We start from the raw sequence: 21,205 nt of genomic DNA, 5'->3' as shown, positions 1-21,205 counted from the left end.
TTAAATCTGATTAAGGTCCTTCTTCATATCCCAACAGCAGAAGTATTAATATGGTCTTCTCATAGTCATGTATTTAATTGCAATTTTAGAATATTCCTCCTCTCTCAGATCTCCTAAGATCTGGTAGGAAATAATTATGTTCCAGACAAAGGATGATGACAACACCCAGGGAACTTACAAACTGAAATTCATCAAGGTGATGAACTCCTAATTACACAGAATTTGTAGTCACAAGGACCTACTAAGACAAAGAGGACATGTAATACTGCAAGATTTGTACATTGTGATGGAAAAGAAAGCAAAGTATTATATAAAAGAGTCAGAAGACTAAGATAAAAAATCTGCAGCTCCTTGGTGTACAAGAATTGTTATTCCAAATTCTATTAACCATCCCACACATGGAGAACAGTTACCAGGCAGTGTGAAAACAATCACTCAAAACCCCTTAAGATCAAGCTGAACTACTGACTATATTCAATGCCAAAGAAAGACAAGTGTTAAGTTTAGAATCATTGTACTATTTAGATCAGAAAAGACCCTTCAGCTCATATAGTCCAACTGTTAATCTAGCACTGCCCAGTCCACCACTAAACCATGTGCTGAACTGCCACACCTACAAGGCCTTTAAACATCTCTAGGGGTGCTGACGCTACCCCTTCCCTGGGCAGCCCATTCCAGTGCTTGACAACCCTCACCAAAGAAGTTCTTTGTAATTTCCAATCGAAAGCTGCCCTGGTACAACTTGAGGCCGTTTCCTCTTGTCATGTTGCTTGACCCTGACCTTTCAGGCAGTTGCAAAGAGTGATAAGATCATCCCTGAGCCTCCTTTTCTCCAGGACAAACAGCACCAGCTCCCTCAGCCAGTTCTCAAAAGCCTGGTGCTCGAGACCCTTCACCAGCTCCACTGCCCTTCTCTGGACTCATTCCAGGATGTCAGTGCCTTTTCTAGGCCCAGAGCTGGACATAGGATTTGAGGTGTGGCCTCACCACTGCCAAGTACAGGGGGACAATCCCTACCCTGGTCCTGCTGGCCACACTGTTGCTGATCCAGGCCAGGATGCCATTGGCCTTCTTGGCCACCTGGGCACACCCTGGCTCACGTTCAGTCGCTGTCACCAGCACCCCCAGGTCCTTTTCCTGTGGGCAGCTTTGCAGCCACTCTGCCCCAGCCTGTGGCACTGCCTGGGGTTGTTGTGACCCAAGAGCAGGACCTGGCACTGGCCCTTGTTGAACCTCACACCATCGGCCTCAGCCCATGATCCAGCCTGTCCAGATCCCTCTGCAGAGCCTTCCTGCCCTCCAGCAGATCAGCACTCCCACCCAGCTTGGTGTCACCTGCAAACTGACTGAGGCAGCACTTGATCCCCCTGTTCAGGTCATCAGTGAAAATATTAAACAGGACTAGCCCCAGTACCGAGTCCTGAGGAACAGCACTGGTAACTGGCTGCCAGCTGGACGTAACTCCACTCACCACCACTCTTCTCTGGGCCTGGCCATCCAGCAACTTTTTTAAATATACATGCATCCAAGCCATGGGCTGCCAGTTTCTCCAGGATAATGCAGTGGAAAACACTATCAAAGGCTTTACTAAAATCCAGTTAGACAACATTCACAGCCCTTCTCTCATCTACTAAGTGGGTTACCCTATCATACCAGGAGGTCAAGTTTGTCAAGTAGGACGTGCCTTTCACAAACCCATGCTGGCTAGGCCTGATCCTGAGGTTGTCCTGTATGTGCCATGTAACAGCACTCAGGATGACCTGCTCCATATCCTTTCTCAGCACTGAGGTCAAGCTGACAAGCCTGACAGTTTGCCAGATCCTCCTTTGGACTCTCTGCGTAGATGGGTGTCGTATTTGCCAACTTCCAATGAACTGCGATCATCATGGTTAACTAGGACTGTTGCTAAATGATGGGAAGTGGCTCAGGCTCTGGCTTCTTTAGCACCCCTGGGTGGATGCTATGTGCCCCACAGACTTGTGCATGTAGAAACAGTGTAGCACACGATTTGCCCTTGGATTATGGGGGCTTAATTCTGCTCCTCCTCTCTGTCTTACAGATCAGGGGCTGGGTACCTCAAGAACAATTGCTTTTACAATTATTGCCTTCTTTGCTTCAGAAAAGGCACCTCAGTCTTTTCCTCATCCTTAATACTTTATTTCCCCCTGCAGCTTTGCTGGCACACCTTCTTACTTCTCCAGCAATGAAAAGCTCTGTCATTTTGTGATCACAGTGGCCCAGAGAGCCTCCAACCATCCTACCACATCACCTACCAGTCCTTCTCTGTTCACAAACAACAGGTCCGGCAGGGTGCCCTCCCTTGTTGACATCCTGACCAGCTGTGTCAGGGCATTCTCTTCCACACATTCCAGGAACCTTCTGCACTGGCTCCTCTCCACTGTGTTATATTTTCAGCAGGCATCCGCTAAATTGAGAATGAAGACTATCTAACTGTGAAACATCTCTCACCTGCCCATAGAATATTTCATCTGCCTTTTCAACATTTCATCTGCCTCTTCCAACTAGCTCACAAGTCTGCATTTACCTGAGTAAGCAAGTCTGTTTTGGCATGCACTAGGTTACTATTAGAATTTCTGCTATCACTGCCTAGCTTATTTCTTTATAGAACACAGTTCCAGGATTCTCTTCACTCATATCAAGCCTAGGTAGAAAACCTGAAACTGAGACACAATAAATTACAGCCAAAAATTCAGACCACCAAGCCAAAATCTCATTTTAAGACACCTAGCTGAATTGTTTATCCCCAGATAAACCTTATAGTACAAGTACTGAAGGCTGTACTAAGGAAAGAGATTGGGACAAGCAGCAATTCCCTTCTGAAGTGGCACAGAACTAGCTTCAGGGGGACAAGCACAACCAAAGCCTCTTGGATCTAACAAAAGCAGAAAGCCTTGTGCAGAGATGTAAGAAGGTGCCTCCATGCTCAACAGTAGTGCTATGGTGTTCTGGAGAAGAAAAGCAACCAGAACAGCGTGACACTGAAACTAGGTCAACATCTTGAACTTCCATCAGAAGAAGGGTATAATGGAGATACAAGTACTATTAACACTAGTATTTTTCCTGCCAGCAGCAGATTGAAAGTAAGACTCTTTACATTGGAAGATGAAAAGTCTTTCTGTTTGTTGGGGTTTTAGTTCTCCTAGGTTTTTTTTTGTTAAAGGAATTTTCTCCATAGGTGTTGCTAGGGGGACAAATTGCTGGGTACTTAAGAAAAACAAAAGCTACCCACTGGGGGTGGAGTACTTCTAGCTACTCTTTTGTTTCACCTGGGTGTTCGATTAGTCAGTCCCTGAATGCAGGAGAGGGAGGCTGTCTTTCGTCAGCTGCTTTTCCCTCTGCGGAGAAAAACCCCAGGATCCCCAGCCCGCCTTCCCTGCCCTGCTGGGAGCCGGGCTGTGGCCACCCTGCCCCGTTGCTTCGAGCCTTCGCTATGCTGTGGGCCGTGCTCGACCTGTCTCCCCAGACCTCCGGGGGGTTCCCTGTTTGGATACACCTCGTCTGCCACCCAGGATTTGTGCTCATCCCTGCTGTTCCAGCCTGCTGTTCCCGAGGGTCCGGCCGGACACTGGGATCGGCTGCCCAGCGGTTTGTGAAGCCTTTGTTCCATCCCTCCCGGGATCCCAGGGCACCGGTGCCGCGTGCTCCCCGAGCTCGCTCCGGAGCGCCCCCTGCAGCCGCGGGGGAACCATCGCACCTGCCCTGCTCACCGGGAGCCGCCAGCGCCCCTGCCGGCTGCGAGCGGAACTGCACCCGAGGGGAAATAGCCTGACAGCCGAGAAGGCTGGCACTGGGTTTGTGGTTGTTTGCTGTTACTGCCAGAGTTATTGTCGTTTGTTTGACTGGTTATACACACATAGATATATAATAGTAAAGAACTGTTATTCCTATTTCCCACATCTTTGCCTAAAAGCCCCTTGATTTCAAAATTATAATAACTCAGAGGGAAGGGGGGTCGCATCTGCCATTCCAAAGAGGGCTCCTGCCTTCCTTAGCAGACACCTGTCTTTCAAACCAAGACACTCTTTTAACTAAAGCTGAATCAACAACTGACAGATGATCTCCTATGCACTTACTCTCCAATCTTCACTACCTATAGTGCACTACACTAGACTGTGGAATATGCCTCTTTACACATCCCTCAAGAAAAGCTAAATATGGGTGACTCTCAAATTTTACTTTCACAGATGTCTAATTAGAACATAAACTGATGATAACCAGTACGTATTAGCAACTTAATCAGACATAAAACCAATCCTCTGATCCTTTTTGAAAAGGGAGAGTTAGCATGAGAGTTCTGGGAGTAGATTCAAATGTTCCAATGCTTTCTGTCGTCATTTCAATCCCTTTAAATGCAGTTTCACAGCTGATTCAAGACTAATCAGTCCAACAGAAGTTTGTTGTTTTGTTTTCTTTTTTAAAAGGATTTTTTTTTCAACAAGATCAGTAAAATGATCTGTCTCACTCTGTGGTCATAGGATCACTAGAGTTACTGAATTTTCAAAAGCAGTAGGTGGTAAAGGGAGAACAGAACAGAAGAGTGGCAGTTGTTAGTCAAACTGCTTTAAATACACCTAACAGTTTGCAGTAGCACATGATTTAATTGTGCAGTTAATAGCTTTTCTAAATTGCAAAATGACTAAAGAGTTCAGAACCCTGGGAAAGTAAAATGATTAAAAACTGAGACCACAGTATTCCAGACTACGAATTGCAAATAGACTCTGTGCATTTCCCATCTACTACAATTTATTCACAGCAGAGAAGTGAGTATTTTAGTGTGGAGGAACGTGCATAATTCTTTTTTACATTATTCTAGACATACAATTTAGGGACATCTTCATAAAGTATTAACAGCTTCAATGAAGAAACTGACAGATAGCAAATTCCGTTAGCCTGTTTTTAAAGTCACTAAGTAAATGACCTAACATTTAACTGAGATTTTGCTAGAAGCTACATTTAATATGGCAGAAAAGTTGAGAATGTGACTTCCATTTAGGGTAAAACACATCATGTGAATGCTACAATTACCTCCAAACAGAGCTTCACACACCCACATGTTGCAATGGGGATACTGCAACATGCATATACCAAACCAGGAGTCCCGTGGAAAGGAAATATATATGGACGGATTCTTGGTAGATGTTTCAGAGATGTTTATTTCTCCAGCCGCGTGGCCGGGGCTCTGCCGAGGAACTGTTTCAGTCATGGGACCCCAGGGTCCTTGGCATTATCAGGGAACCCAAACCAACCCATGGGGAACGAGGCTGAGCAGGGGCAGGGAAACCCCGTGTCTGTCCCCAGGGCCCCTCTCCCACGGCTCCATGGTGGGGGGAGGAGACCCCAACACAAATGGAGTTAAAACAAAGCTTCAATGATATCCAAAGTGTGAACACACAGTATTTGCCCACTTTGCCAGCCTTAACTCCATCTTGTATTGAAAAAGTGATTCAAGTATTTGTATTCCTTGGTTAGGTACAAATTATTTCAAGTTACAAATTTCAGTTTCTCTCCTCAGATTCATAAGGAAATACACTCATAGCTTTCTTTTGACGCGTGCAGCAAAATCTTTGGCAAACAAGATTTTCACTATCTTCCAGAGACCTTTCTAGTATTTCCAAGAACTGTTCTCAAGAGAGTTTTGGATAAGCTAGGTTTTGAAGGTAAGAAGAATTTTAGTACTATTCACTATTTGGAGAACTTGACTGCAATACCAAAAACTACTTTAGCCCATCAAGATCAGTATTCACCTGATGTATGAAAAATAGTTTCCTTGAAAAGCAATGCATAGAACAGTTTGCCACTTAAGGCATTAATGAGTTATGCAAGATAGATCTGGAAGTCTGATGTTTTATGTGAACATGCCTACCTAAATCCTTCCACGTGCTCTATAGATGAGTTTCAGAACACCAGAACAGACCTATCATTACCCAGTTGATCAGCTGTGAGACACTTCTGACAGAAGAGCAGACCTCAACCAATCCCACTTGTTAGCAGTCATATGCTAGTAGAAGTACTCATCTCCTCCACAACAGGCAATCCTTGAATATGATTCAGGTCTGTCAGTGTATGTAAAGCTTGACAAGAAGAACTGTTAGTAGTCTAAAAAAAGGCACAATCTCACACGATAAAAACACTTGAGATAGTAAAGTGTAACCAATATAATTTGCAGCCTGGCTGAAGAGAGGCTTTAGAAAGCAAAAGCAAAGTTTGACAAGTTTGCCTTACAAAGCCAAAAGGAGCTGAAGAGACAAAGAATAAAGGGACCAGATCATCCACTCCATAAATAATAGTTTTCTTTCAAGTACTAAACAGCCAGCAAAGTATACTGACTCTTTCTAAGGTAAGCTGCAGTTTATAATCAGTTGTGTGATAAAAACTTGTGCTACTGTGAATGGAGTGCCAGAACCTAGTAATGATCAGATAAAATACTCTGATGGCCTCGTAGAAGTAGGGGAGTATCTCAACTGCCTGAGTGTAAGCCTCAAGTGCCATTTTATGCTCCCTCAAATATGAAAAAAACCTGCATGGATCTGGCAGATTCTGAAGGTATAGAGCCTACAGGAGATCCACAACAACTGAAGACTAGGAAGGGCATCTTGTAGCATTTTGAACAACACTGGACACCCCAGATAGATCATAGAATTATCACATCCTCGTCTCTCTAAAGGTTAAAGTTTTCAGATACTTACCTTTCCATAGGACAAAATTTTCCAGTAAATCATCAAACTATTTTCCTGTTTAAAAATAGTTATTGAAACATTTTCTTGTTACACTGAAAGAAAACAATTTTCAGCACCTAACAAACTTCTCATGCTCATGTGTTAAGAATCATTGGAAAGGAACAGGCTGGGGATTACAAGACAAATGAGAAACACGCTGGGTCACAGTACCAGGATGCATGTTACAGAAATGATTACAAGCCGTAGCCATTCCTGAATGGACAGAAAGCTGGTGTCTTTGCTTTCACCAGACCAGAACAGTGGGCTCTACGTGGTCTTGGACACCATGCATTTACAGCTTTCAGCAACAAAGTTACTTAAACGTGAATGAGACCTTTAGAAACTTAATTTATCCCTTCTGCCTCACAAAATACAAAAATATTCCGGTAGTGAAGCATATGGGATATGACATGTCTTTTATCAAGGAAGAATCTGTAAGAAGGCTTCCAGAACAAACAGGCAGCCACAGAAGCTCCAGAATGCAATGATTAAGTAGAACACTGTATAAATAATAATACATAGTTTATATTATTTTTATAAAATATTGTTACAAAGTTATCACATTACCAAACACTGCATTCTGTCAGTTCTGCAGAGACCAGACCTGTTGCTTCTATGCAAGTCAAAAAGTACATACACATTTTCAGTTAAGTGAACAACAATGAAATGAAGAATCAATACAGACTGCTAGACAATAATTATATTACTCTGATTTGCTTATATATTATGATTTTTACTTCAATTGTAACCATAGTCTATTTACTACCATTTGGATAAAGAGGTCAGAAGGAAAACCTAAGGGGTCAGTTGGACTTGTAGAATTATGCACATCTGAAGCCACTGAAACAGACTTGAACTCATATGGTACCCTCTTCCAAGGACCACTTTTCAGATTACAACTCTATTCAAATGACTGTAATGGAATTGAACTGAAAATGTAATACAATAACATAATTACATAGAATATACGATGTAATTCCAGTAAACTACAATAGAAACTGTTACTTTAGTTCTGAGTTTTTGATAAAGAGATTTGCACACAATTACATTTGTGGATTTTAAGAGTTTAGCTATATAAAGAGATAAACAAGCTTTCAGTCAACAAAAATTGAAGTAGTAATGGAAATTAACACCAGGGCAACTTTGAGGCATTTTTCAGTAAAAGGACTTGTATTTCAAGTCACCTTACCTTGTGATATTAACCTCTGGAGCTGCATGTTTCATACCCAACAAAACATTTTTACATTTCTTAAGAAAACCCAAATTTTAATGCAGCTAAGGAATACACAATAAAATTCTACTAGTTTGATGAGATTTCATTTGCAATTCAAAAAAGCCTTCTCTATAAAAAGACTCCAATTTTTAAAAATAGCGAGCTTTAATACTTAAGCTACAAAAAGGAACTAAGACATCTACTCAGTCTTGAGAATCTGACTAAGGCAGGTGAAATTTAACATTAAGGCATTTTCACTTACATCATTCTTAGCTCACTTCAGCATATATAAAAGTTTCAATATAAACAATACATAAATCAAGTTTCATTTGTAGTTTACTAATAATATTATAATCTATGCAATACCCTGTATAATCCCAGTTCAGATGTACATGTTTATTTCATTCTAAAAAAAGCCCCACAATTTTCCAAAACAATATGAGGACGTAAACTCATTTATTACCCGAAAGACTCTTCAAACCTTTCAATTCAGCCTTACAGAGGCTTTTAAAAACTCACTTAGCCAATAACATAATTTCTAAATATAAACTTGAAAAGGTAATGAAATAAAAGCTTAATGAAAATTAAAAAAAAACCAGTCCTAGAACATTCTTCAGAAAACCCATATTCATGAAAGTTTTATAGTACAGTTCTGAGACAAGACGATCATGTGAGTGGAAGCAGGGGTCTGAGGACCACTGAACATTAATTTTTTGCCAGTGTACCACAACTACAGTAACATCTCTAAGTAACTTCACAGTAAACTAATGTGAAAACTGAAGAAGTATGCATTTTCATTTCTCTAAGAATCAGCAATTAAGTCTAGGACTGGTATCTAAAAATAGGGGATAGGACTTAAATATGCTGCAGTAATGAACATCTTTCTTCAGCAACCCCAAATGTGCAATCACTGTTGTAATAGTCTTGTGACACTTGCAGATAGAACTAAAATAATCCATTATGACTTTTAGATCACTTTCATTTATTCAAAACCATTTCATTCTCCTCAAAACAGAAGGGAGTCATAAAATAGCTTTGTCTTACTGAAAAAAAAATCCCTCATTTCAATAGTGTAGGGAAAAGGCACGATGCCAGTGCAACGATTAACAGATGCAAAGCAAAAACAGGAAAAAACATTTAGAGCATAAGAGGAAGAAAGTAAAAGAAAGAACAGGAAGGGGTAAACTAAACATTGCAAGATAAAATTAAGAAGGAGCAAACATGAAGGGACAAATTAAAGAAAAAAGATACCATCTGCTTATAGCTAAAAGTTCACCTTTTTTTACCCTCAAATTCAAAAATTAAAGTGGAATTTGTATTCAGATGTTTGGTTAAATGTTTGACTTTTGTTTCAGGTTAAAATTTAATATGAATTTAAGTATCTGAAGAGGCAGTATAAGCCATCAAGATAGCAAACAAATACGAACCAACTGCCAAGCAAGAATATTCTTCCACAGGGCTGCACAGTAAGTGAACCACGAAGAATACCAGTTAATTCTTAGTTAATTTGGGACTGCAACGAAGAGGAGGGTACTACATGCTCCAGAATTAGTAGTCACCACCTCTCATGACTTACAGAAAAGGTATGCAGGGACAGGGACGTCCCAGATCTTCAGAACTGCACGTCACTCACAGTGCAGTTCCTGTACAGAAGTGCAATTGCTCAGAGTGCTTCTCCTTTACTCTAGAGTTCTGAGTACACACTCCAGTTACACCAAACCATGCATACGTCCTAGAGCAACTCAACTTCCTGTTCTCTCATAAAATACATGATTTTAAAACATAAATTCAAAGAGAACATTTCCCATATATAGAAACATACTCATATATTTTCATTTTAATGTAGCTTTAGGACTGTTTACAACTACTAAAATGTGTATCCAATATTTAAACCATATTTGGACTACCTCCATAGCTCAAGATGTTAATTAGGAGACTCAAATTTTTAAAACACAAAATCAACTTAAATCGTTGAAGAATGATAACCATACCTAACTTAGGTTGGCAGTCTGAAAGGTGGCAGTTTGCTACCCTTACCAGACAGTCTGACGTACTCATCTAAACATCATCAATGGCTATTAAATCCTGCATTACAGGATTTTTTCCTCCTCCACTGTAACACCTAAGTAGGCAAAGAAGCTGAAAGCATCTTAAAACATCTGCTGATTCACATTAATGGTATTCTCATGCTAACAACTGGTGGTAACAACTATGTTGTTACAAGTCACGACTCAGTTACTCCCAGTCTTCTTGTCTGGCACTTTTCCAACCATAAACTGCAAAAAACTTGTGCATACACTATCAAAGAGATGAACGATCCAAATAATTTGAAGTATTTTATATTTACTATTCCTGTGGTCCTTTAGAGAGCTGCCACAACCAATCAAGAATTCTACCTGATATTACAGAGGAAGTGTACGGGCTCAGACTCAGGAGTCTAAAGCTTTCTCAAAGCAGAGTTCTAACCTCACACAGGTGTTCCTCACACAGCAGAAAAGATTAAATAAAGATTTACTTTCACAAAGTAGCTGAAGAAGCTTATTTTACAAGTCTTGTAATTATCCAGAGAAAATCCTGGTACAATTTTGAAAAGGCCACACAAGTTACTAGACAGAGAGTAATATTCCACAGACAGATGTCCAGAACAAAATTCATGAGTACTCTGGCATCCAGGAAGGCCTCAAAGTAATCTAACACAGCATCCATTTCATACAGCTTACACAATTTTCCATGACCAAATAGAATTCAAATGGCCAAAATTAAAGCTAGGAACTTTAGTGGCTCATGGAGTGATGGGGATCTGCAATATCTGATATTTTAATTTAAAATGATTAGCAGTTACAGAGTTGTTACTTAGATTTCTGTAAAAATATTTGTTTGCTTCCAATTAATTTTTGTGTCTGTAAGTCAATGATCTAGACAGAGATAACACCAATTTTGACAACTTATTCACAAGAGATGGCTAGAATGCCTCTTATCCTATATATTGATAATAAAAAGAACCTCAGCCTGAGTCAATAAGATGAGACTACAGTACTGCATAGAAACATGGAAACTTTGCTGGTCAAATTTGTGGGAAAACAAAGGGTTCCTTTTTTTTAATTTGAGTTGATACACATGTCCTAGAGAACCTGCCTACATAGATTCTACACACTGCTGCTGTTCCACTGCAACTCTATCACGGAACTGACAGAAACCACAGCAATACATTCTGCTGCAAAGACAAATGGCATTTTTATCTGCAGACTGTACTTCTGTTGTACCAACAGTAAGTGCTTAGCAGCCACAAAGCAAAACAAAACAGGAAATTAATGTGGCCAAAAATTAACCCTCTTTTCAGTTTTTCTTCTGCTGGATTAATTCTTTTAACCAAACTTTCCACAATCAGCTTGAGGTAATTTTTTTGTTATAAATCAGTGCTCTAAGGTTATTCTCATTTCATTAAGTAGCACACGATAGGAAAAAATAAAACTGATGTGACACTAAAATAGCTGGCCAGTGCATTTTACGCCCCAAATGCTTCACTAAGTATCTTCAAATAAGTGAATCTTATATTGTACATTAACCCCACCTTGTGCACATTTAAAAGAACTGGCCAGAGAAAGAGGGAAACAGTAACTGAATCCAGAGTGCCCCGATTCAGACTGAAGATCCTGATGGATACACTAAGAAAGGAATAAATTAGTAGCATAAGACAACTTCACCCTAAAACTAGTTTTCCTAATTTAACCTTCACTGAGATGATAGGTTAAGTAAGTAATACACACCATATCATGATTAATTTTATTCTTAAAGATTGAATGCTATTCTGAATATTTCTTAAATATCTATCTATGGCTCCTTACTCACCTCCTTACTGCAGAGGAGAATAATAAAACTTGTAGATTCTCTACTGAGTCGGAGCACAAAAGAAGGGAAACGTGTATTCAGGCTGATTAATTATTAAATTAATGATATACATACAAAATACTTCTAAAATATTTTAACTTGTTTCATTTTTACTGCTTTATCTAGGTAACCTAGTTAACTGGAGGCTATGACCCTGAATACACCCTTCCTTTCTGTTCTCAGCGTCTAAGCAGAGGATTTAGAAGTTTTATTAAGCTTTCAGTAAACCAGCAGAACTGATTCAGGATGCTCGTTACACTATTAACAAGTTCTACAAAAATAAAGGATAGACACTATTTTCTGTATGCTGTGCTTGAAGCTTTATAATTCACAAATACAGTTTCCTCAATGCACACCCCAACACAGACAACAACAACAACAAAAAAATTTCTAAAGCAGTTTTAGATCCTGCTGAGATTTCTTAAGCAGCCATTAGACACTGAATTCCATCACACATAACCATTACCTGTATGGCATACACTAAGAATTCATGACTAAAAGATACTAAGAAAGTACTGCAAGAGCAGGAAACATCTTAAAGCATTTAACAAAAGACGAAGAGATCACAGAACAGCTGAGGTCAGAAGGGACCTCAATACTTGGTCAGAACTATCAATCAAAATAAATATTTTCAATCTGTTTCTTCCTGTAATTACTGAGAGCTGGGCTACTTTCCATGATTCGTGCTTTTAAATATATAGGCATTCAGACACTTCATGTTTTTCTCATAGAAGTCCTTATTCTTTCAGATTGTTTTCTTCATGCTTAATTCCCCCTTCCATTCCCCCCAGCACAACAATTATGCCAAATTCTGAGCAATTCAAACTGAGCAATACTTCAATAATTAATCCTAAAATGTAAGCTTGAGACATGCTTCTCACACGCATTTATCAGGAACTTGGTAATGACTGAAGTCCGTGATCAATCTGAATTCACCACTTTTTTCCAATTCCAACTGAACACCAGGAGAGTCTACTTACGTAATCTTCAATTATCTGAAACGAAGCTGAACAGTCCTGAGAGTCACTGTTTTTTTGCAGGACTACAGCTCCTAGTTCCATTTTGCTCTACACAAAGGCCACTGAAACTTCTGATCAAGTCAGCTGTTTTCAGAAGATGCCCTCCCAAATGTCACAGACGTTTGGTGGTAAATCTATGTACCAGGACAGCTGAAGCAGTCCCTACCTTCTGCAATCCTCACCTCCTTGCAGAAACAGAGGTGGCTGAACAGCTTGAAAAGCAGTTCCTGAACCACTAGACTGCAACCCAATACATTCATGAAAACTACCAACAAGTTTATTTCAAACATCTTTATGTATTTGGCTGCAAGCTGTTATGGTTCAGGAGATATTTGCAAACGGCTTGGCAGACCCAACAACTTCTGCAACAAGGGCAAGACAAAACATGTGAGCTGGAATGCAACACAGTTTTATCTGCTATGAGGTATGTTACTTCCCAGAAAACCTGGAATTCTTCATGGCTGGCTCTAGTCCCAAGCAGCTATTTTTACTCCAGAATATGAGCATCTTGTCTCACTTCAGCTAACACATGTTAAAGCTGAATACATACAATTCATATAGAAAAAGGGTTATTCTTAAACTGCTATTTACATGTAATTATTCAAAAAGCACCTCCAAGTATTTTAAAACAAATAGGATAAACCAAGAACATTCTTCCTTACTGCATTCACAATTAGAATTAAAAATTATACTCTTCAAAGAAGCTAGGAATAGGAATAAAAAACTAAGTATTCTTGGTTAATGGGTAATTGCAACAGTTTTAAGCATATTGAAAAAAAAAGAAAGATCTTTCTCCATAACTGGTAAGTATTCAGAATTTTTCTTTAGATTTCTAAATGCTCAAGAAATCAGTTCCAAACATTACACCATTACTTGCTAGGAATTAGTTCAACTTAAACAAAAGCAACATATGTTCCTCAAAAAGTAAGGGAAAATTTTACTGAATAAAAATGCAAATATGGATTTTAGCAGCCTTGAATTTATTAATCTGATAGGTTTAATTTCCATTTTCCTGCATCAGCTTTATTTATAAAGTGTCGTGCCCTATAAATATGCTGTTATTTTCTATAGTCAAGCACCCTCTTAACAAATCTTCTCATTAATATGTAAATTTAAAGTCAATCGGTCTTCTCCCTGACAGCGCCATGAATTCCTAGTGCACTGTATAATCAGCTTTGACTTGGCATCCACTATTTATCATCAAAGTTGTCATTTAGAAAAATTATGGAAAATGCACTGCAATTGATATGACTGCAATCTACTTTGTCAACACTTAATTGTTCCTCAAATCATACATTTACATATAAACAGCCTAAATACTGATCCATAATGATGCAAATAAACTAAATTAAAAATCTCTTCTACTGCACAAGATGGCCTGTTGTATGATGAGTTCATTTAAGAATATATTGACATAGGCATGCATTTCAACTCGTACCAAAAAAAAAAATCTGCTAATTAAATTGCTGAGTAGGTAGACAAACTAAATTTTAAACTGAAGATCGTGAAAGTGAAAACGAAGTGTTATTAATACTATACTACTGATGACTAATTTTAAGTTGGCACAGGCAATATTGTCACACAAACCTTTTAAATTCCTAGAGCAGAAGCCACAGCAGCAACTGTCATACATCCAGTTTCAGTGAAAAAAGAACATTTAGAGTCATAAAGAAACCAAATCCCATCAAGACCTCCAACTTCTCAGTCCAAGATAGGAAGTCATCCTCCCCTTCAACTTTCCTTTTGTCCAATTACAGACTAAAACTGGCTGAAACACATTGTGGAATTGTAGCTTAAGGTACAGCAGATTATCAATTTTGATTCCTTCCAAATGTCAGAAAGAAGAATGCAAGTTGCCTTCTTCCAATAATCAACATGTAATAAACACTGCCTCAAGGACATTAGGAAAACATATAACTTAAATGCCTCATTATCTAAAAATACTTTTCTTATTTTAAGCAATTTTCCGGGAAGATGTGTTCTTACAAACAATTTAATTTTCATCAGAAATGAAAAAGGGTGTTTCAGAATCTAACTGGTAGCGTAGAAATATGATTCTACTTCAGATCTACTTCAGACATTTTTGCTATATTCATTATAATCCCTGCTTTCTAAAGAAGGAGTGAATATAATTGTAAACTAAATCAGATTGAACTTAACTGTTTGTCCAACTATATCTCCTTATAATTATTTTCACATAATAAATCACACTTATATTAACACAGAATGGCACTGCATTTCAGTCTTGACTCCCAGGCAAAGGATATTAAAAGACAGTTAAAAAGAACTCAATGATAAAGTTATAGTTGGTGTCATTCCCTATTCCAACGCTGAAAAAAGAAATCTTAAAAAAATTGTTAATGTGCTAATCAAATGACAAAAATCTGCACTAAAATGTACATCTTTAAACATGAATGCGTTTCAAATTAAATGGTAAAACTTAACACTAGTAACATCCCCAAGCCTTTAATAAATGCGAACAACCAGAGCTGTGAAGCAATTTTATACAGTTCTTTCCAGAAGTATTCTTTTAATTTAAATTGTTATTCACAGTTAGATCTGTATTAAAACAACGTTAATAGCATTAATTTCTTGAGCTGTGCCCTTTTTTACTGTAAGAAGTGAGAGAATTTGTGTTTTGAAGACCTCTTTTTATAAATTTTAAAGAGTATACTCATATTTACACAATATAAATGAAAATAACCACATCTTTTTTGACATTTCACATTTCAAATACATATGTTCAAGTCTTCACACAGTGCCTCAGAACATTAACAAAGCCTAAACAAGTAATGTAATGCTTGTTCTGCAGCGATACTGGGTATCTACAATATAAGTAGAGTCTACCCAGTTTCAGGACAGAACGGCAAACGTTTCTAGTTTTGACTCATATAAAACTGTCTACAGCAAAAAGCAACATGGCTCAAGGAACCACAGAAAAAGGAGTCTCTCTACTGCCCACAGGATGTGCCATGCGTAAATAAGAAAAGGTTATGCCCTGGAAGGAGAATTCTCAGGCTCTGAAGAAGGGTAGGTGCCTTGTATTAGTGAAGTCTTAGCAAGCTAAGACTTACGTATTTGATCTCTATTTTTACTAAAGTCTCCTTAGCAATGCATCTTAAAAGACTAAGTAAGTCCAACAATGGAAATAATTCAGAATGCAGGCTCAAAACAGTAATTTAAAAAGTCACAAACTTACCTTCCATGGACTTACAAACTGCGTACGTGCATACCGAGTTAACATGTGGATTATAACAACTTGACCCCACTCTTCCACATCAACCAGCAAGTTACAGAGCTTTCGGTAGTTCTTGTGAATCAGATCTATTCTATCTGGACACACTTCCTCAAATGCCATCACCACACTCCCAGCTACCAGCTAGAAAACAAAATATAAACCAGAAGGTCAGTATTAGCTCTACAGTTAGACCACAAGTGAGAATCAAAATTAATACTAGCAATTCTCAGCAATTTCAAATTTTCTCTATTCAGCAAAAAAAAAAAACAAAACAGCAACAACAAAAAATAAGCCCAGAGAAATGGTATCTTACTTAGAATAGAATTGGGGTAAGATTATTAGAACAGAGGAAACACTGGCTATTTCTATTACACACATAAATCTTAGCTACCAGCCCTGAAGACGCAGTGCAATGTAAGCATAATTTTTTTTTTTCTTACAGATTTAGCTTCCAAATAAATTAACAGAGAACTTGCAATTAACTCAGAAGTAACGAGAAACAACAAGAAGTAAAACATATGACCACCAAGATCTTTTGGAATTCTACCAACACTGGCCAGATCAAAGTAAAGAAGAGCTGGGGCAAGTTCCCTGGGTATTAGTGGAACTCAAACTTCCCCCTCAATATGGCAAAATTAACTGTCACATAAAATTTTGTGTTTAGATTTTCATGAATACATTCCCCCCCCCCCCCCCGCAAAAAGGGCATAAAAATCAGCAACACAACAGAATTGAACTTTTCTCCAAAGAATGCAAAACTAATTTCTGCATGTTGTTCAGCACTTCCTTAACAGTTACATAATTGCAGGAATGCATCATTTATATGTTGCCACGTTCTCACACAATTTTTTGCCTTCATAAGAAATCTCTTTATTCATACACAAAGAACCTCATACTATGACTGCAACATAGCTTTGTTTTCATGAGAAAATTAAATAGATTATCAACATTCTAACACCTCAAAGATTACTAAAACCTTCTGCCTGGGTATTTTCTTTTAAAATAATGGGAGGAAACATATATTGGAGTTCCAGTTAAAATTCTGTCAGCAGGTTACTTTAACTGTGAGAAAAAATTAAAAGCTGACCATGCCTTAACAGGACATATAATTGTGTGCCTGGGATTAGTGTTCTTTCTCTTCTAATTGCTTTAATTAAGATTTGTTTTGTGTCAGAGTACAAGTCAAATAACTAAAATGATGATACTTTATATGAAGCAGCTGATATGTATGCAGTTAGCATGCATGCAGTATAGCCTTCTGGCAGCAAATTAATGTCATATTCTATCTGAGCACTAGGGATCTGCATTTCAACCTCTATAATTTCCCCAATGACTTAAAGTAAGCAATTAAATAGAAGTGCAGTTTATTGAAATGGTACTTTTTGAAAAATATTAAATACAATGATATTCATATGTTACATTTTTCTCCCTGTATTTGGCTGACATGTGGTTTATTAGTATGCGCTCAACATTACAATTGAAAGAAAACAGCCCGGAATATAGTCCTGCTATTATGCTAAACAAGTCTCAGGCTCTCTGTGGGGATTTTATGAATTACCAATAAGAATAAACGTGAAGTTGCATTTATTGTCTCCAGCCTCATCCACATACTGGTACCTGCTGGTCCCAACAAGAATGCAACTCATTCCAGGCAGCAAAATCTGATTATTTGATAGAGCTAAATATACTTTACATCTAAAATAATTTGCTGTATCACAAAAACAAAAGCTCTTTTCTATCTGTTGCCATACTAAACTTTCTTCTTAATAATGTGCTGCAGCAGTAACCTATCTGTAATTAAAAACTGCAGCAAGCTGATGCTCAGGTGGGTGTTCAAAGCTCAGCAGAAGGCAGTGGTTAATTCCAAATCACTATCTGTCCTGAGCAGGTATTCATTTAGGCCACACAAGCTGAGAAGCTCTCCCACTGGAAAAGTGAGAAGTCCCTTTATCAGGATGCAGAACTCTGAACTACAGTCAAGGTTAGCTTGCAGAGGACAATATGACAGACATGAAGTTTTAGAAGAAGAGATAATATTTTAAGACCTCATAGAGAGACTTTTTGTAGGTCACTGCTTCATCTCAGAGACAAGAGAGATTGACACACAGATCAGTTTATGACTATCGGAATAGTCACAGTCTGATGGTTAAAAATACCCTTTTAGGTTCATAGGTGAAGGCTGACACAGATTTCCAACAGTAATTCTAGAGAGAGTACCCTTGTCTTTTACTACTAGTAGTTCAGTACACACATTTTGCTGTATTTCTCTTTCATTTGGATATGATTTAGTTTGAAAGCTGGCATAAAATACATATAACACTAACTCAGATCATTTAAAACTGAGAATATAGCCTATAAACACTGCTGGTTTTTTAAAAACTCAGTTACTATGAATAAAACACATCAACTTAATACAAAGAAAGAGTCAAAGTGGAATACAGAAATTCTAAATAATTACATCTGTCACCTACTCAAGTTTACAATGAGAATGCTATCACCTGTGAATGCTTAAAAGACATTAGTAAAAAAATTGAACATATGCTATGAAATGCAAGAGGTGCACCGGATAAACAAGCATTTTATTCCTGTGGCAAGTCCCCAGATTTACAAGTTAATCCAGGAATTGCCATTCATCATGACACTATTAAGATCATGCCTCTCTCCCCATTATTGTATTTTCTAAAATTAAGCTTTTCATTTGAAAGTGGAAAAAAAAAGTAAGAATGTGACAGACTGAAAATGCACTGGTAAGAGGATTTCTCTGAGAAAATTTCCTAATGTTTTCTTAATAAGAGATTATTTTCTAGTTGACACTGTTTCCCCTATAGTATGATCCTACTATATATCTAAACATCAGTGGAACAGCTAATAATCTTTGTTTATTAAATGCTCAACATTCCATAAAAGTATTTAAAATTAAAACAAAATGATTCAATCAGAACATAAAACCAAAAAATACCGGTTTCTAAAAAACAGTCAGTTAATTTCCATCTCACTGTGTCAATAGTAGCTTTTTGTATAAAGAGAAAATATAAATCACTCCAACAAAACTAGCAATGAGCTCATCACACTCAAATGCTGCTTTCCATTTATGTATTTTTTATATTAAAGCAATAAACATGGTTCATTTGTCTTCCACTAGGTGCCACATTTTTCTGTGCTGTTGCTATGAACTTCAGCCATTAGTTGTGCTCCAAGGTAAACTATATGAACCATCAACAAAAGTGACACCCAATCTATGGAGTTCATATTTTCTCCAGATTATCTAAGCTAGTTGACAAGCTGGTAATGAAAAAAATCACACTAAGCAAATGGTTCCTCTAATAACAATAAATTTTCTATAAAATTATGAAGGCTACAAAATGTTTCCTTGCATCTATTTTGTCATGAATTCTAATTAACGCTGCAAAAACCTGAGAGTGCTGGGTCATCACAAGAAGTGCATCGAGATTTGATTGATAATACAGTGAAAGTTGGCCCATGCTGCCAAGATTCTTCTCTCTTAAATTAATGGCCACCCCACCTGCCCTAATCATACAGCCCAAATGATATTCCCCTTCTTATTTCAATTTTCTGGAGGCAAGGAAAGTGGAAAAGATCAGTCATTTATCTTCTAATAGCTGGATAATAGACCTATCACAACAAAACATCGGCACAAACTCAGTAATTTTTTTCCACAAAAGTGAAGCATTTACCAACGTGAAATCAATAAGTTAAGAAAACATCTTCTTACCCACACATTTGGTTTTTAACTGAAATATTACATTATTAGCTGAAGACTATTGTTGAAGAGTGCCAGCTTTCTTTCCCATTATGCCCAAATACACTGCTTTTAGTGTAAAAGAGTAAGATCTGCATCGCCAAGCCATCGTCAATTCCTAGGATGATTTTTTTAATCAAAGGAATGTCACTGAGAAAGAATTTGCACTTCATCTAGTAGCCATGCAGTCTGCAAAAGAAATCTCTATACTCATATATTTGCATAAGGTCTTTTCACCCCCAAAATAGAGTTAATACTAAATTGCATGTTATTATTAATAGTAAATTATCACACCAGAACAGAATAATAAATTCATTATAACAGACGTATGTACCCAAACAGAATAAAATCTGATCAAAGTTACAGATGTAAATCAGCAATAAATTTTGGCATTTTTAATATGCCCATCATCCATACAACCACATCCCAACTACATTCTGCATTTCCTTTATAGATGCAGCTTTTAATATATTTTGGGATACTTTAATATGGACTGGGGAATGTAAGTCACAAGCTCTTTTTGCTTTACAGGTTTGGATAACAGGCATGACTCCTTTTCAATGCCAACATGGATTTTATTTTTCTTTTACCTTCTGTAACTCAGATATCATTAATGAAACTAATTTTCATTGTTGTTTACACAGCATTGTAAAATACACAAGCTGCTAGCTACAGTCCCTCAGGATATCTTTTTCTTCCAAAAGAAACTTATGCAACAAATCTTGCCTTAAACCCTGTGTGTCAAAGCTAGGTTATCGCTGAATAAAAAAAACAGAATTAGAGTGACGCAATACAAAATTGACTAAAAAGAAAAGGGAACTAGTTTGCTCTAAAACACCCAATTATACTTTCACACATGACTAGCCATATTACTTTCAGAGAAAATCATTTTAGCATAGAATACAAGCATGCCTTTATCTTCCCTTCTACATGAAATTGCATCAGCTTCTCAATTTTCTAGAATTACTAGAAAAACAAAAGGAGCAGGTATTCATGCTCTTGTATCTGCTTATCAAAATGTGAGGTAATTGTAAAGCAAGGGTTAAAACATAGCTAGGAGTTTATAAGCCTCAATAATAAAAATACTTGTAAACATCTTATCTGTTCAAAATTTAAATACACTTGCACAAAATCACAGATTTGTTGATAGACTAATTCCTAGTTAGCTACCCTTGATGGTATGTTAACAATGGCTTGCACTTGATAATTCTGCAATTTAGGTTAACTGAATGTTTGTGTTTTAATTGAATCTTTGTGTTAAGACACTCAAGAAGTAGAGTGATTTTTCATTTATCTCACCAGAAATTTTAATGAAGTGCTGGATTAAGGTTAGACCTCATCTCATTTTAA

The 21,205-nt window shown here is 37.6% G+C and overlaps 1 protein-coding gene across 4 annotated transcripts in view; it reads right to left on the bottom strand.

The window, feature by feature from the left end:
* AP3B1 (adaptor related protein complex 3 subunit beta 1) overlaps window positions 1-21,205 on the bottom strand; it is a 158,328-nt gene that overhangs the window by 99,969 nt on the left and 37,154 nt on the right. For all 4 annotated transcript variants that reach the window (XM_042028883.1, XM_042028882.1, XM_042028880.1 and 1 more), the window contains exon 7: window positions 16,057-16,236. In XM_042028883.1, the coding sequence (XP_041884817.1) occupies window positions 16,057-16,236 (180 nt within the window). The remainder of the gene's footprint in view (window positions 1-16,056; window positions 16,237-21,205) is intronic.

Source organism: Corvus kubaryi, unplaced genomic scaffold (genome assembly GCF_017639235.1).
Source record: "Corvus kubaryi isolate FWS band 111438036 unplaced genomic scaffold, C.kubaryi_AGA036_p1.0 37308, whole genome shotgun sequence".
NCBI lineage: Eukaryota > Metazoa > Chordata > Aves > Passeriformes > Corvidae > Corvus > Corvus kubaryi.
This window is presented reverse-complemented; position numbering and strand designations above follow the sequence as displayed.